Source organism: Zea mays, chromosome 6 (genome assembly GCF_902167145.1).
Source record: "Zea mays cultivar B73 chromosome 6, Zm-B73-REFERENCE-NAM-5.0, whole genome shotgun sequence".
Taxonomy (NCBI): Eukaryota; Viridiplantae; Streptophyta; class Magnoliopsida; order Poales; family Poaceae; genus Zea; species Zea mays.
Window position 1 is genome coordinate 178,051,461 of NC_050101.1, and position 12,344 is coordinate 178,063,804.

General features: G+C 47.3%; 2 protein-coding genes across 9 annotated transcripts in view; both read left to right on the forward strand.

The window, feature by feature from the left end:
• The first annotated feature begins 780 nt into the window (after positions 1 to 780).
• On the forward strand, positions 781 to 6,341 carry LOC542737 (ADP-glucose pyrophosphorylase). 2 transcript variants are annotated; one of them, XM_020539203.3, is made up of 17 exons: positions 781 to 1,078; positions 2,390 to 2,497; positions 2,604 to 2,826; positions 2,943 to 3,062; positions 3,453 to 3,623; positions 3,768 to 3,857; positions 3,950 to 4,036; positions 4,127 to 4,182; positions 4,272 to 4,365; positions 4,481 to 4,593; positions 4,666 to 4,738; positions 4,879 to 4,959; positions 5,091 to 5,177; positions 5,274 to 5,378; positions 5,467 to 5,573; positions 5,677 to 5,737; positions 5,870 to 6,341. In XM_020539203.3, exons 3-17 carry the CDS (start codon positions 2,617 to 2,619, stop codon positions 5,969 to 5,971), a joined length of 1,557 nt encoding a protein of 518 aa, XP_020394792.1. In that variant the 5' UTR covers positions 781 to 1,078; positions 2,390 to 2,497; positions 2,604 to 2,616; the 3' UTR covers positions 5,972 to 6,341. The 2 variants fall into 2 exon arrangements, with proteins under 2 accessions (XP_020394792.1, NP_001105717.2); NM_001112247.2 differs by lacking the exon at positions 2,390 to 2,497 and having other exon boundaries at positions 805 to 1,078; positions 5,870 to 6,338.
• A 2,405-nt stretch (positions 6,342 to 8,746) lies between these two features.
• LOC732730 (absence of first division 1) overlaps positions 8,747 to 12,344 on the forward strand; it is a 31,717-nt gene continuing 28,119 nt past the window's right edge. For 6 of the 7 annotated variants that reach the window (XR_553999.3, XR_004850022.1, XR_002262641.2 and 3 more), the window contains exons 1-6: positions 8,747 to 8,987; positions 9,171 to 9,239; positions 9,347 to 9,405; positions 9,513 to 9,557; positions 9,663 to 9,682; positions 9,789 to 9,865. Coding sequence is in view for 4 of the 7 variants with exons in the window: in XM_008650105.3 (XP_008648327.1) it covers positions 8,935 to 8,987; positions 9,171 to 9,239; positions 9,347 to 9,405; positions 9,513 to 9,557; positions 9,663 to 9,682; positions 9,789 to 9,865 (323 nt within the window). In the remaining 3 variants the exon portion in view is untranslated. The remainder of the gene's footprint in view (positions 8,988 to 9,170; positions 9,240 to 9,346; positions 9,406 to 9,512; positions 9,558 to 9,662; positions 9,683 to 9,788; positions 9,866 to 12,344) is intronic. The other variant, NM_001112359.2, reaches the window with a different exon arrangement.

The window sequence follows — 12,344 nt, forward strand, 5'->3', positions numbered from 1 at the left end:
GACGTGCGGAGCAGGTACGTTCGCTGCCGTGGCGCGCGATTCCAACCGTCAGTTGCCCCGGCTGTGTGTCCCACTCCCACAGGCCACAGGCCACACTCCTACGGCCTATGCATGCCTCTGCCTGACATCCCACGGGAGAATTGTTACAGGCACGGGCCACTTGCTCTTGCGGCCAGGGCCCAGGGGAGGGAACACTGCACAGTTTTGTCCGCTCCTCCACCGTGCTAGCTACTGCTAGTGGATGATTTAGAACCGTCCGTTCGACGATGATTTTCCCTCGCAGCCGTTGGATGCTCATGTTTTGGCGGAAGACTCCTCTCACCCTCCATCTCAGCTGTCGTTTGAGCTCGTTTTAGGCTTCTTGTTTTAGGATCGGTTTCCCATTCACTATGGATTGCACTTGGCTCCATTTCATTCGTAAGCCGTCAAAATTGTATTTCAGTGCAGCGCTCCAAGACTTTAAAAAGATGACACGGCATTCTAAGGAGTGGCCACAGCCATTTTTTATTTTCATTTTCCGTTTTGTTGTCAATGAAACCGCCAAAAAATATTTCCTTTTTTCTTTCTCCTTAAGGAGGAGGGCAAAAAAAAATCTCCATCTCAAGTCACGTCACGTCAGATGGAGCCAATAATGCAAGCGACGACGAGGCGTTTTGATCCGGGAAAACACAGAAACGGACGGGACCGACCGGCGAGCGGTGGCGCGGTGGAAGGAGGAGATAGAGTGGCGTCTGTTACTCTTACACTCGTGGTTGTTTACCGTGCGCCGGGCTCCTCCCCCACATGGGCAAGCGCAGGCGCGGCACGGGGAGCAGGGCACACGCGGCGTAGTAGCGCCAAGCGAGGCCGCGGCCACGCCTTCTCCACCGTTCGTCCGTCCATTCCCATTCTCATTTCCATTTGCCTCGCTCGCCTTCCTCCTCCCCACTCCACTCCATTCCAACGCAACGGCCTCGCCCCGCTTTATAGGCCGCCGCCCGCGCCACATCGCCACCGTCTCGCACCGTCGCGGCCACCCATTCTCTCTCGTCCATCGCATCGCTCCGGCTCCCAGCGCAATCGATCCATCCGTCCCTAGGTAATCCAACCCATCCATCTTCGTTACTCTTGTCTCCTTCGTTGGCGTGCCGTCGATTGCTGCCTGCGCGTCGTCTCCGCATTTCTGCGTCCAAGGCGAGAGAGGCCTCTGACTGAGCGGCGCCCGGGTGCGCTCGTCGTTCCTGGAACGCATGGGCGGTCCGATGGACGCGTTCTGCCTGCGACGCTGCCCCTCAGCGAATGCTGCTGCTGCGGGCGCGCGTTCGGTTCCCTGGAACATTTCCTTCGTTCGTTGGGTTTTGCCGCGGGTGTATGCGCGCGATGTTATTAGTTGTGCATGTGACCTGTGTAGGAGTTTGGCGCCGGCGGCAGGAGGGGCGGTGGATCAGGTGGGTGGGTGCCGGGTAGTGTGTGGCCGTGAATAAGGGCTCAGCCCTCGGGCGAGGCGAGGGAGGAGGGGGAGATCCGTTACAAACTCTCCAGAGCACGGAGACGTCGGCTAGGATCGTAATCCTGCTCCTGCATGGATTTCTCTCGATTTTTTTTCTGTTTCCAGTTATATTTTGCCTGAATTGATGGTGCAGCAAATAGTACTTTGAGTTCTTATACAGTCTCCGGCTCTCCGCAAGATTTCGTTCTTGGTTGCCGTTCCCGAGACGGTTGTAGTACGTCTCTTGGTCCTCGCGGGTGGAACGGGAAGTCGACGTGTTCTTCGACCTATCTCTTATTCTCTTTTCGTGTGTTCGTCTCCCAACCCAACAACAAAAATGGGTCCTCCGTTTCGTTCTTGGATCCTGCGCTCTTGGTTTTATTACTTGTATTTGACTTGTGGACATCCCCGTTTCATCATTGTTGTCCTTAAACAACTCCAAAAGTGCTGCCTTTTCCCCCCCTCCTCGCGTCGAGTGGCTCCACGCTTCCACTTGATTCCGAGCACTTTCTGCAATCTCCTCCCATTTCTGGTATGAATCTGTCCTGCATACGTTTTGGTTAGCTGCACTTGATTTTAGGTGGGCCGGGTTGCTAATTTGGGGTTGTGACTATTCGTTATTCAACCTCATGTTCTTCTCCTGGTTGCTTTTCATCCTTGGATCGTGGAGTAATTTTCTATCGCAAAGTTTTCCTAGTACACTTTGCTTCTATATGGGTTCAGAGTGTACAAGGAAGAAAAGATCCAACCCAACTGGGACTGAGCTGTTGTGATTCACATGTCTAACTCCCGAAAAGAAGGCAGAAGGTCCTTTTTATAGCTTTCCTCAGTCTGATGTGTGCTTCCATCCTTCGCTTTCGAAATCTCCCTTGTGTTTGTGTACACCATTGCACCACCACCCTTTAATCCTTTATTATCCAGTCCGTTATTCCGCGAGTACGTTGATGATCCCTCCTTACGGCAGTAAGGATTCCGCAAAAGTATGGCTCCCTTTTCCCTTGATTGATGCGGGGATTTGTCAGGAACTAGGCAAGAAAATCAGTTTTTTTATATAGTCTTGCCCTGCATCTTGATTCAGTACATAGTGAAATAGATTTCCAGGACTGCCTGGTGGTTAATGGTTGTGATCGTGCAGGTGTGCTTCAGCTATGCAGTTCAGCAGCGTGCTTCCCCTAGAGGGAAAAGCGTGTATGAGCCCAGTGAGGAGAGGCAGTGGAGGTTATGGGAGTGAGAGGATGAGGATCAACTGCTGCAGCATCAGGCGCAACAAGGCACTGAGGAGGATGTGTTTCAGTGCAAGGGGTGCTGTGAGCAGCACGCAGTGTGTGCTCACATCAGATGCTGGCCCAGACACTCTTGTAAGTCTCATCCTGTCGATAATAGTGTCGGTGTTTCATCACAGCCCTTTGTATTTTTTTATTTGACTTGATGTTAGCTGCTATAATTATCAATTTCTGGATGCAAAAACTTACAGGTCGTCCGAACATCCTTTCGGAGGAATTATGCTGATCCTAATGAAGTCGCTGCCGTCATTTTGGGTGGTGGTACCGGGACTCAGCTTTTCCCTCTCACAAGCACAAGGGCCACCCCTGCTGTAAGATGGCACACTTTGACTTTATTGGCTTCATGTTGCAAGAAGTACCGATTTAATAATCATCTTCGGTCTTATTAAGTAGACAGGATCTAGAGATCTCTAGCAATCTCCAGCTTTATTTTATTTCAAGTAGATACACCTCTACTGCAGAAGGCACCAAAAGTCTGTGGCTTTGCTAGAAATATTCACATGGTAATTGATTTGTATAAAGGTAGTTAAACCATAATTCCTGCAGTAGCGAGGTTTCCGTATGTTTAAATTATTAATTATTAATTATTAGCAGGGCCCCACCGCACATGATGCCTTCCACTACTTTGTCCATCTCCATCCTTTTGTTGCATTGAATCAGTGGTCTGAATCTTGTTTCTTTCCTTTTGTTGCATTACTTAGGTTCCTATTGGAGGATGTTACAGGCTTATTGATATCCCCATGAGCAACTGTTTCAACAGTGGCATAAACAAGATATTTGTTATGACTCAGTTCAACTCAGCTTCTCTTAACCGTCACATTCATCGTACCTATCTTGGTGGGGGGATCAACTTCACTGATGGATCTGTTGAGGTAAGTCACCTCAAGTTTGATTGCTTTACTCAGAGAGCTTGCAAATATTATTCTCACGATTCCCATCTCGGAGCTTGGTTAAATTTCTTTATCTCATTAAAGCGTAGAACATGCATTTACTGATATAAATTTGGCAACAAATAGGTGCTGGCTGCAACACAAATGCCTGGGGAGGCTGCTGGTTGGTTCCAGGGCACAGCAGACGCCGTTAGAAAATTTATCTGGGTACTTGAGGTAATAATTATGTCTAGTGGCTGATGGTACATGTTGCCTGACTTATTTTGATTCCTGGAACAATGCATCTTATGTTGTGTGTACTTTTTCAGGATTATTACAAGCATAAAGCTATAGAACACATTTTGATTTTGTCAGGAGATCAACTCTATCGTATGGATTACATGGAGCTTGTGCAGGTTGGTGATCCGCTCCTGTATATTGTATTGTATGTGTATATGTTCTTTAGTTTAACTGTCTGATGATGCCCTGACATCTACTATTTTCAGAAACATGTCGATGACAATGCAGACATAACTTTATCATGCGCTCCTGTTGGAGAGAGGTATGTCATTACATCAGGTTTCTGATTTTTTTTCAGCACTTGTCATCAGAAAACCGGTGCACATGCTGATTTTTTCTTTGTTTTGGAAGTCGAGCATCTGACTATGGATTAGTTAAGTTCGATAGTTCAGGCCGTGTAATTCAGTTCTCTGAGAAACCAAAGGGTGCTGCCTTGGAAGAAATGGTTAGCCATCATCTTACCTCAGGGACTCAGATATATATTGGAACCTTCCAAGAATAACTTACTTTACAAAACTAGCACTATCTGAAATGTACGTTGTTGCTTCTGCTTGTTGCAGAAAGTGGATACCAGCTTCCTCAATTTCGCCATTGATTCCCCAGCTGAATATCCCTATATCGCTTCAATGGGAGTTTACGTTTTTAAGAGAGATGTTTTGTTAGACCTTCTAAAGTAAGAGTTTTTTTTTCTTTGTGGTCCATACAGTTCCCCATAGTCTGCATTCTAACTGGAGCATTCTTATAGGTCACGGTATGCTGAACTGCATGACTTTGGTTCTGAAATTCTGCCCAAGGCTTTGCATGAGCACAATGTACAGGTAAAACAGTTTCCTTTGTGATTCACTTCCATTATTCGGTAAATCACGGGCCCAGTCAGCTTTGCACGAGTCCAATCTCTATTAGGGTAGAGCAGTATCGCACCAAATGCACAGGCAGTTCATGTGACTTCGTTTGTCAGGCATATGTTTTCACTGACTACTGGGAGGACATTGGAACAATCAGATCTTTCTTTGATGCAAACATGGCCCTCTGCGAGCAGGTATATTCTGTTTTCTCTTTCCAAGGTCTAATGTGCTCTTAACTGTCCAGTGCATTTAGACTGAAAATATCTTGAAATGATAGATTTCCATCCAGACTAATACAGTTTTCATCTCGTATGCCCCGTCGCAGCCTCCAAAGTTCGAGTTTTACGATCCGAAAACACCATTCTTCACTTCCCCTCGGTACTTGCCACCAACGAAGTCGGATAAGTGCAGGGTACGCGCTTCCTATGCATGGAATGAATGGTGCCTGTGACCTGTAAACTGTAGTATGAGCTTGTGCCTATTTGACCTTTGGATTCAACGTGTGCAGATTAAAGACGCGATCATTTCACACGGCTGCTTCTTGCGTGAGTGTGCCATCGAGCACTCTATTGTTGGTGTTCGCTCACGCCTAAACTCTGGATGCGAGCTCAAGGTTCGCTTGCTTGTTCATCGTCGATGACTGCTCAGTCTTGTATCTGTATTGAGCGCCCGCAGACACTGACGCGAACGGTGCTTTGCAGAATACCATGATGATGGGTGCGGATTTGTATGAGACCGAAGACGAGATCTCAAGGCTACTGGCAGAGGGCAAGGTGCCCATTGGCGTAGGGGAGAACACGAAGATAAGGTGAGCGCTTGGCTTGAACCTTGATGGAAGAAGGAACAAAAAAGAAAAGTATTGTGTGTCATAACACGATGGTTTAATAAGCCCTTCTATTGATGCGTTGCAGCAACTGCATCATCGACATGAATGCCAGGGTTGGAAGGAACGTCTCCATAACAAACAAAGAGGTGAGCAAGTGGGGGAGGAACATATTAAGTTTCTGAGGAGCCGAAATATTTCTATCTCCCAAAAGAAGAAATGACCACCACCAAGAACACCGCTCCTAATTGACTCTACTTGCATCGTGTGTTCTCTGCCAGGGCGTCCAAGAAGCCGACCGGCCGGACGAAGGATACTACATCCGGTCTGGGATCGTGGTAGTCCTGAAGAACGCAACCATCAAGGACGGCACCGTCATATAGAGACTAACTTTGGCCTTACGCATGGCGTGCAAGGTTACAGGTTAGTCATCGTCTTGAGAGTTGAGACTTAGTTTGAGGCGCGCGCCCGACCTTGACTTGAGCCGTCGGAGGGACAAGAACATGAGGAAGAAGGGCTGGTGGTGCCGGATGTTGCCATGGACGACGAGAAATGGTTTGGTGCGGTCGCATCGGTTCCAGTAGCTAGCTCTTCCGATGTTATTAATATATGTATCTAGTGGAGTAGTGCGAACAGTGCAATAAGCTGGGCGAGCAAAGCCGCGGCAACTCTTGGCTTGGGGATTGTTGGTGCATCTTGTAAATAATAAACTCGGACGCAGCAAATGAAACATGCCCCTCATCTTCTTCCATATCTTCGCACCGTATGCCTTGCCCTGTCTTTATATGAGACGATGGTGTAGGCATGATGACACGTCTGGTTGGTTGCCAGCGCTGCCAGGTTGTCCGAGGCCAGCCATGATGAGTAAGTAGCACCGGATTGAGCTCATATAAGACATTTGTTTGGTTGCTTATATAGACTAAGGGGGTGTTTGGTTTCTAGGGTGTTTAGTCCCTAGATTTTATTCCATTTTAGTTCCAAAATTACCAAATATAGAAACTAAAATTTTATTTTAGTTTCTATATTTAGCAATTTATACACAAAAAAGGAATAAAATAAAGGGACTAAACATTAGTCCCTAGAAACTAAACACCCCCTAAATAAATCTTCTAGCAAGTGGTCTAGTTTTTTTAACAAAAACCTTATAAACACGAATATAAAAATGGTTTGATGTTAAATATCTTTTAATTAGAAGATACAATAAAAACACACACCAGAACTAGAAAGGTTTATTGTGTTTTGTGCAGCTGCATTTTCCTAACAAATAGTGTAGTGGCAATTTGATCTTGAAAGTTATTCATATCTCCCTCCTAGTCTTCCAAATGTTCTTCAGCATCGTGATGACCGGGAGGAATCGACAATGTAGTTCTCGTCTTGTGATTTGAACACAGTGATCAAACTCATCATCGATCATTATACTACCTCGAATGAAATTATTTAGAGCCATGCATGCGTGTAACACCCCACCTACTTTCGGTGGTAATTACTTTTGTTAGCACTATAAGACCATAGACCATTCTACAGACCAACACGAGAATTTTGTGCGTACTTTGTCCTCACTCATACGCACCAGAGAATACTTTTCGATCGATCACTCATCCTAAGGTTGCTTTAGGCCAAACACGTTTAACCTAAAGGTTCTTTCGCAGCAGGCTTCCGAAAAAAAGATACACCTTGTTGATATGGATATTCTATTAATTTTATTAAGTCTTAGCGAGGATGTCACAATCCAACCAGGCTAGGATATCACAATCCTCCCTCTTAGAAGACCGACGTCCTCATCGGTCAACCCCAAGCCAAAAACCTCCCTCTTACCCGTGACTGTATGTCTAGTGTCGTCATATTCCATGCCATTTGACCACTCTGAGCCTACATACGTCGTGCAACATATACCCAAAACCCTAGCCTACACACGTCCGTGAAACCACGAGGGTCGTCTCTGATACCATTTGTAACATCTCATCCACTGTCGGACCAGTGATACTTACTCCTGACAACCCTCTAGAACCATAAACCATCCTTACAAACCAACACGAGTCTTTTGTGCGCACTTTATCCTCACTCATACGAACTAGGGAGGATTTGTCGGTCGGGCACACATCCTAAGATTGCTCTAGACCAAGCACACTTAACCTAGATGGTTCTTTTAAGACATACTTCATAATGTAGTTATTTGTTTTGATTTATTTCTATTATTCCAACAAATTATGTAACATTTACATCCTTGCAGTGACCATAACTATAGATGCAATACAATGAACTATGGAGTTCAATGTATCTATAGGTGTTGTTCTGCTAGTGCTAAACTCTAGGGAGGTTGCGCTGTGTCCAATGTCGCTGGCCATGTCGCGTGACGTGCCTCGCGACAGGCTACTGGTAGTTCTGCGCCGAACATTGGTTGATCCACGCCTAAGACCACGCACTAAGCCGGTCTATCCGTGTTCAACATCGTAGTTCTGCACCTCTGGGATACACAACCGCCTTGTCCAACGCCATGCCCCAAGCCACCGCATACGTCGGGGCTATCAGTGTCTCCTTTCTCAGCGTGCTAACATGATACATGTTACAATCGAAGACGAGCTCGCATCGTGGCAACAAATTTTGGTGCTCCAAAGCTTTGGAAAGGTTATCCTCAACATTGTTGGGATCCATGGCGGTCTAGAATCAACCATATGAAACACTAGCGGCTAGGGTTCGGAGGAGATCATTAGGGAGGAGAAGGAGAGGTCAAGTCTAAGTTGGGCTAGGTGAGAACGATCATGGGTAGATGGATGGCAGTACCGGGTAATTTTCATCAACTTACGATTAATAGTGGGTCTTTTATTAAAAATAAGCTGATATAAGCATCTTTTGAGAAGCTTATAGGGTTATCATAATCTCAAGTACTAGATTATATAATTTTATCACATAAGTTGCTTCATACTTAGTTTGTCTATCACTAGCTTATTTACATAGAATTTAGATTATATAATACCAAACCCTAAATGACCTGAACCAAAGATACCCAGATTGCTTCACATCATTTGTGTGGCACTGTGGCTACATGAGGACGTGGGAATGGGCGAATGGCGCGGAACGACCCCCGATAGGTTTCCGATATTGCCCTCCCCACGCGCACGATTTAACCGATCCGCCCCCGTTTCTTTCTTTTTCTCCACGAGAACGAGATTACGAGACAAGAGACAAGTAGACAACCCAGCTCTCCAGCGGTCCAGCGGTCCAGCCTCTCCTAGCCGAGGCCAAAACCCCCATACCAACACACACTTCGCTTCTCGCTGCCTCCGCGGCGGCGCGCCGCTCCGCTCCGAGCCCTCTTCCTCCTCCTCCTCTGCCCGTTCGGTCGAGAATGTTCTACTCGCATCAGCTTCTCGCGCGGAAGGCGCCGCTCGGCCAGATATGGCGCGTCTGCTCCCTTGATCGCACCTCCTATGCCTCTCGTTGCGGGCTCTAATCGCGCTCGTTTCCCTTCCTTGTTCCTTGCAATGCGTTTGGTTCTATGCCTTATCCTGGCATCGACCCACAGTGATGGCCACGCTCGCGCCGATTTGGCGGTCACTAACTGCGTTTGCATTGTGGTTTCAGGATGGCGGCGACGCTCCACTCGAAGATCAACCGCAAACGGCTCGACAAGCTCGACATCATCAAAATCTGGTGGGGAAACTGGTCCCAGGGATTCGAGTTCCGCACGGTTTTGACTGCTATTTTTGTGTTTTTTTTATTTGTTTTTGCTGACTTTTGTTTGTGTGTTTCACTTTTAGTGAGGAAATTTTGAACCCCTCGGTGCCCATGGCTCTGAGGCTCTCTGGAATCCTCATGGGTGAGTTCGATTTTGCTTGCGCCACCCAAAACTGTTCCTCCCATTTTTTGGATAGTTTTTTTTTACGTTCCAATTTCCATGGTCGAAAATTCGAAATGCGTGAGCAGGTGGCGTGGTGATCGTGTACGAGAGGAAGGTGAAGCTTCTCTACAGTAAGTTTCTTCCTCCCTACATCCTACTTGATGTTGATTTTGTTTGAATTCCCAGTGTTTCATCATCCCAATTCTAAAATCGATCATGTGTTCTCTTTCTCGCAGCTGATGTCTCTCGGCTTCTGGTAAGAACTAGTTCAGGATCTGCCCGAGTGTTTTCTGTGTCCTGGTCAGTCGATTTGAATATCCTTGCGAATTCAGTTCGAGTTATACCACTAACTTCTCGTGCAGACTGAGATCAACGAGGCATGGCGGATCAAACCGGTCACAGACCCCACCGTCCTCCCCAAGGGTAAAACTCAAGCCAAGTAAGTGTGCTACCGGTCTCCTCCCTTTCTAAGCGTTTATAGATGTTACATGCTGGGGTTGAGGGGGTTCGGTTTGAGTAAGGTTGCACTGCATTCATGCTGTTGATGTTGTTATTGATGAGACTTGGTGTTTGCTTCTTAGCTTTCTTAAAACAGAGATTGTTGTGTGTGCGTTTAGGCTGTGATGTGTTCATCTGGTTGTTTGGATTGGCGAATGTTGTGATCTGGCTGAGATGTTCATGGAAGTTCTTAGGAGATAGATATGTGTTAGTTTGCTTGAACTGAATTGGTATCTGGTGCAATTTGTGTGCCGTGGGAAACGAAAATGGGATTCACAGCTACATGTTGGCGATTCCCGTGGTAGTTTGTTGTGCCTTACTCACTGGGCCCTTGTGCTTGCTGAAGCACTCACATCCACTGTCTGATACTCTGATATCTGATGTATGAGTCCCAATGATCTTCTGTCAACTGGCCTAATCACTTGCTGTTTTATTTTTTTATTTATATTTATAATTTTGACTTTTGAGATATCAGAATAGGAGGTGGATGGATTTGCATTTAGCATATTTTGGTGCAACAGTTACTTTCTCCTTCCAATATGTGAGCATCTTCGTGTCGTTGGAGTATCTTTTGGCATATTCTTTAGCGTGTCCATTTGCTAGCTATACAATACTGTACTTGAGAAATAATGCTATCTTAAAAGGGTTTTCATTACCTTTGAGAACTGGAAATGAACATCCACGGCCTTGATTAATTCTTTTGGCATTACCATTCCTATGGCTGTAGTATAACCCTTGGAAATTTACTTGAGAAATGTAATCTTTTCTTGATATAGCACATTTCGGGTTAAACTTCTATAGATAAATTTGACCTCATTACTACTAGCTCTTTCATAGCCAAACACCTAAGTCTCTCCCCTTGTGTAAATAGCATGGAGTGGATATGAACCGGTGATATGTTATGTGGGGCGCCACTTACAGGCGCAGGCCTAAGGATAAGAGACCTAGTTGAGTTTATCTAGAGATATTAGTCAAGAATATCTAGGGGTAATAGCAGATTAGAAGTTGTTGAGATTTTTTAGGAGAAGTTTAAGGAGATAGAGTCAAGCAGATAGGAGGTTGCGGCCATGCAACTGGCCTATATATGTAATGGAAAGTTATGAAATAAAGGAGGAATGAATTATCTCCAAACTGTCTTTCTTCCCTCCTAATCCGGTCTCCCTCCTTGCTGCCCAACATAGATCAGCACCCAACCGATCGTCCACGCCACATGCGAAGTCAGGGGCCGGCGCCTGCGCCCTTGCCACTTCCCCCATACCGTCGGCCACATAACATCTTGGTTTCAGGAGACCAGCCACGCACCTACCCACCACCATGTCCTCCATCCCAAGCGATCCAGTGGCTCAGGCCTTGGACGCCATCAACCAAAGGCTGGCAACCCTGGACACCCTGCACACCACTATACAGCGCCTAGAACGGCAGCAACAGGAAAGCTAGGCTGCCATTGATCGCCTTGATTAGCGCCAGCAGGAGATCATCCCTCACGGGAACCAACGTCCACGAGGCGGGCCCAATGCCAACCATGAAGACCGCCCAACCAGATTCCATCATCTGGATTTCCCACAATATGACGAGAAGACGGATCCGCTACTCTTCACCAACAAATGCGAGTCATTCTTCTTCCAGCAGCGAGTCGTTCTAGAGGACAGGTATGGATGGTATCATACCACCTGGAAAACGCTGCACAACAGTGGTACATGCAATTGCACCAGGAAGAAGGGACGCCCCCCTTGGCAACGTTTTGCCGAGCTGCTGAACCTTAGCTTCGGGCCCCCGTCCGAGCCTGCCCCCTCGGCGAACTAGCGAGTTGCCGGCGCACAGGAACGGTGGACGCCTACACCGAGCACTTCCTAGAGCTGCTACCCAGGGCTGGGCCGTTGAGCATGAATCAAAAGATCCAGCTGTTCACCCTGGGATTACAGGAACCACTCTCCATCGACGTCGAACTCCAACACCCGGTCACACTGGAGGTGGCCATGAGCCTCGCCAGAGCCTACAAACGCCGGGAACAGGCAGTTGCAGCAGCACAGGCGTCGACCAACAGGCCACCCCGATCTAGTCGTGGCTTGCTTCCAACGCTGTCGACACCCCAGCTGCCACCACTCGCTGGCTCAGACTCGTCATCACCATTATGCGCCCGGCCTTCCAGCAGCAGCGGACAGGCCATCCGTCGGCTCTCACCGGAGGAGATGGACGAACGCCGACGTTTGGGACTTTGCTTCAACTATGATGAGAAATTTGCCAGAGGCCACAACCGCGTCTGCAAACATCTCTTCCTCAAACTCCACGAAGGCGAGAGCGACGACGGCAACACAGAAGAACCGGCCAGCAACAACCCCGTCATCTCCCTCCATGCCATCGCCGGGGTCACGGCCAACAAGACCATGCAGGTTCCGGTCAGTCTGGGCACAGTCAGCATC